General features: G+C 39.7%; 1 protein-coding gene and 1 long non-coding RNA gene across 2 annotated transcripts; both read left to right on the forward strand.

Moving 5' to 3' along the window:
- The first annotated feature begins 475 nt into the window (after positions 1–475).
- Positions 476–2509, forward strand: LOC127304112 (putative F-box/LRR-repeat/kelch-repeat protein At1g11620). The gene is made up of 4 exons (XM_071821072.1): positions 476–1813; positions 1898–2017; positions 2352–2411; positions 2495–2509. Exons 1-4 carry the CDS (start codon positions 503–505, stop codon positions 2507–2509), a joined length of 1506 nt encoding a protein of 501 aa, XP_071677173.1. The 5' UTR covers positions 476–502.
- Positions 2510–2969: 460 nt separating this feature from the next.
- Positions 2970–3996, forward strand: LOC127298243 (uncharacterized). Its single transcript, XR_007849678.2, has 3 exons — positions 2970–3068; positions 3158–3217; positions 3605–3996. It is a non-coding gene; the product is annotated as an uncharacterized lncRNA (long non-coding RNA).
- The last annotated feature ends 391 nt before the right edge of the window (positions 3997–4387 follow it).

Here is a 4387-nt window from a genome sequence, read left to right on the forward strand (position 1 = left end):
AGACAAGGCTGCGATGATTTCTCAAGACATGAGTGCCCAACATTGTTTTCCGGCTGCGGGCATAATTATTGAGAAACCATCGCTTCCAAAATTATAAAATTAATAAACTTTCTCAAGTACCGAGTACTCTGCCTGGCTGTACATATTTCCACTTTTACTTGAATTTCAGTAATGGTGGTGGTTCTAGAATTAGAGGGGATCGATGTACATCGTGTTCTTGCTATTTGATAGTTCATACGACGGCGTGATGCCTAGATATTGCTAGACACGTCTGTTTCTCTTCAGATTGGTATGTGTCTTTTTATTGGCAGCCATTGATTTCCTTCCCGCAGCAATTCTTTTGTCGATAAAAAACATTAATTAAAAGGAGTGTTAAACTTGCTTAGGTATCGAGTACTTTGCCAGGCTTCAAATCACCCCCTTTTTCGAGTATAGCATGCCCTACCAATTCACATATGTGTGTCTGCAGAAGGATTTTCTACCAAGGCTGATTGCGCCTACGATGGTGCCGGAGGAGGCCAGATCAAATAATAAGCGACAAAAGGATGAACGCACCATATACTGCCTACCAAGCGATATCATCGAGAGAGTATTTCTTACGCTTCCCTTCAGCACGCTGCTGAGGTGCGCTCGTGTCTGCAAGCAGTGGCGAAACTTCATCCACGATCCCGAGTTTGTCGCATCACAGCTCCAGCATGCGCCTCAATACGCCCTCCTATTCTTCCAGCAGGAGACGGTTTCGCGTCAGCGCTGCCCTAGTGATGCTATCCTGGTCGATGAAGCATTGTCGCAGTCGACATGTGCGGTGCCAGTTATTGGGCCTGATGAATTCCTCTTTGGTTTGTGCAATGGGCTCCTTGCCTTATACACAAAGACATCAACAATCAAGATAGCTAACTTTTCAACTGGTCAGTGCTTGCATCTTGAGAAACCTGTGAAGAATTTGAGAGGTGACCACTTCTCTTTGTACACCTTTGGATTCCACCCAGCGACAAAGCAATATAAGATTACACATTTTCTCCGTGATTGCACTCAGACGGGTCGACCGCATAATAATGACAACGTCAGCATCATCCAAGTTTACACGCTTGGTGATGAGAAATGGAAAGATATTCCAATCCCGATAGCTCTAAACTTGAACATTGTGAGAAATTCCGGAGTAGTCAATAATGATGGGACGCTGTATTGGTTGACTGAAGATATGATAGCTAATTGCCGGCATGCTATTATGTCCTTTGATGTGAGCAAAGAAATATTTGCACGGATTCAATTGCCAGAAGTTCTTCAAGATTCTGCACATGGTTATCCTCGTCGGTACTGGATCAGGGAGATAGATGGTAAGATGTGCATAGCAACTGCTCAAACCCATCGTTATGTGCCTAGATGGCTTGTTAGTAAAATTCACGTCTGGACACTTGACCACAACAAAAGTGAGCACATGTGGAACCACAAGTACAATATTCATCTCTCATCAGATTGCATTTTGGGTCCAAATTTTGTTCATTGGGATAGGATCATAATTCGACCGAGCAATGGTGACCTATTTGCGTCTGAGTTTTCTCGCGAGAACTATGACACTAATTTTAGCAAGACGGTGATGTTGTTAAATTTCAGCCCCCGCAAGCACAACTTGCAATCCCACAACTGTGTGAAGTCACTTGTGCGTTTAGATATATTCAAGAAGGCTGGCATCGTGCACAGGCCAAAACAGTGGGAGGGCTGGGAATTGAAGAAGTGGCAGTTCTGGGAGCAGAATCTCTACAAGATAGAAACAATGTGGTGCAGAGTTCATCAAGAGGAGCATAAGCAAATGGTGTGTTTCCTAAAATCTAATTTACCCCAACGAGCATTCATTACTGTAGAAAATTTGACAAATCTCTGCATTACCATTTAATAGGCATTTGCACAATCTATGCGCATAGAACTTAATCGTCTACTGCCGCAAATATCGGATGATGCCATGCGACAATACATAGGCATCAAAATCGATCAAATTTTACCAGCCTTTTCAAATCAGGTAATCCTTAACGATATGAAAGTTATCATACTTCTTCATTTTCGTATTTTAGTTTGGATAGTCAACAATCATTTGAAGAGCGAAGAGTGTGATGTAAAGTGCGCCCTTATCAATGATGTGACGTATGTCTTGCATGAGACTCCAGCAAGCAAGGCCCCTCCGTCGGCTTAATTGGGTGGAGCACAAGCAAGATATGGACAAATTAATCCATCGTTTGGAAAGATTTATGCATATTACCATGGTATATTGTGCTACTATGCTTTCATTCACTAGCCATATCACTTTCAGTTGTTCCTTGAAACATGGAAAGTTAATAAAGTTAACCTGACTACAGGCAATGGCTCAGGCGATGGCTAACATCGGTGATATGATAAGAAATGCTACACATGATCAGGTAAAGGTTTACATTCGGTGTATTTTTGTAGTTTTTTTTTATTTTCTTGATTGCTACTTTTTATTACCCTGTATGTATTCTAGTTTCTTATGCCATAGTGAAATAAGAAAATTATCTTATCTTGAAATGTAAGCATAGGAATTGTATTATCTCCATTCGTATAGATGGATGACTTTCACCACATTACAAATAGTTTCGGTGACATATTTAATCTATACATATCTGCATACTTAGTTTATTTTTTAGGCATTGTTCTAGAAGATTTGACAAATTTCTCTATTGCCATCTTATAGGAATTTGCACAATCTATGCGCATAAAACTTAATCTTCTACTCCCGGGAGTATCAGATGATATGATGCGACAACACATAGACATGAAAATCAATCAAACATTTCCAGCCTTTTCAAATCAGGTAATACTTGTCGATATGGAAGTTACAATACGTTTTCTTTTCATATTTTTCGTTTGAATAGTCACTTACCATTTGAAGAAGAGTGAAGAGTGTGATATTAAAGGTACCCTTATCAATGATGTAATATGTGTCTTGCATGAAACTCCAGCAAGCAAGGCCCCTCCAGCGGCTTAGTTGGTTGTTGCACAAGCGGGATATGGAAAAAATTATGAATCGTTTGGAAAATTTTGTGCATATTACCATGGTATAGTGCTGCTATGCTTTAGTTCACTATCCAGATCAGTTGTTCCTTGATCGAAACATGCCAAGTTAATAAAGTTAACATGACTATAGGCAATGGCTCAAGTGATTGCTAGCGTCGGTAATATGATAAGAAGTGCTACACAGGATCAGGTAAAGGTTTGTATTGGATGTAATCTTTTTTATGCTTTTCTTTTCTGTCCTAACTTGCTACTTCTTGTTACATGTATCTACTCTAGTTTCCTCTGCCATAATTAAATAAGAAAATGAGCTTATCTTGAAATGTAAAGCATAGTAATTGTATTATCTCCATATGTATAGATAGATCACTTCCACGACATGAAAAATAGTTTCCGTGACATTTAATCTATACGTATCTGCATACTTAGTCTTTTTTGCGAACAATGTTATTTTATTTAATTAGTGACCTAGTTACTGAATTTACAATGATCCGCTTTTCTAATGGGAATTATTGCTTTTCACTGACTGGTGATGAAAGTATCAAAGCATTGTACTTGACCCCTATTTACGTGTCAGAAGGGCACTACAATTTCAGAAGCTGGCATTGCTTCACAGAATCACAGTGACGGCGTCGATACAGACCTCAGACTTGGGAGCTTAGCACGGCATTCTCCTTAGCTCGCTCAGCCTGTTGTGCAATTCTTGTGTCTCTTTAGTCAGGAGTGGTTGCTTTGCTGTTTCCAGTAAACCAGATATGTGCATCAACATGCAAACTAACTATTGCCACTATGAGTATCTACTGAAGCTCTAGAGAAAGTTGCGAAGTGCAAAACCTTGTATATATGGAATATTTTTCTCCACGGTACAAAGCAGGCGTTCCAACAGGTTTCAGACTTTGGGGCCTCAGGCGACTGCTCCATACGCGTACAGATACCTGAGAAGGGGACTTAATTTGCCATTGTGAACATTGGCATATGTTACTGAGGCTGTACCTCCACGGAGTTGCAGGCTGGTTCTTACTTTGTGTTCTCGGACTTGCACATATATGTATAGCTCCTGCCAAGCAGTTTATTTTACCATCTTTGAGTGGCATGATATTGGCTGCAGTTATATTGTTATATAAATTAGCTGGAACACTTAGTGAATTATTGATGAGTTCATAGTTGTGCTAATTGAGCACGGAAGTAGAAGTGACTCCGGTTGTTGTCAAACAATTTTATAGAGATATTCAATACTATTATCTATCCTAAAATTTGAAATAGCAGACAAAGTAACCTAGGAAGAGTTTTGGAACAAAAGAACATTCAGTAGGCAACGTGAATTAATTGGTAAACATCCATTGCAAAAAAATTTAAGAGCAAC

The sequence above is a fragment of the Lolium perenne genome, chromosome 5, assembly GCF_019359855.2.
Source record: "Lolium perenne isolate Kyuss_39 chromosome 5, Kyuss_2.0, whole genome shotgun sequence".
In the NCBI taxonomy this organism is placed as follows: Eukaryota; Viridiplantae; Streptophyta; class Magnoliopsida; order Poales; family Poaceae; genus Lolium; species Lolium perenne.

Coding starts and splice junctions, on each gene's coding strand:
- LOC127304112 (XM_071821072.1), top strand. CDS start 503: ATGGTGCCGGAGGAGGCCAGATCAAATAATAAGCGACAAAAGGATGAA. Junction 1,814..1,897: donor AAGAGGAGCATAAGCAAATG/GTGTGTTTCCTA, acceptor ACCATTTAATAG/GCATTTGCACAATCTATGCG. Junction 2,018..2,351: donor TACCAGCCTTTTCAAATCAG/GTAATCCTTAAC, acceptor ACCTGACTACAG/GCAATGGCTCAGGCGATGGC.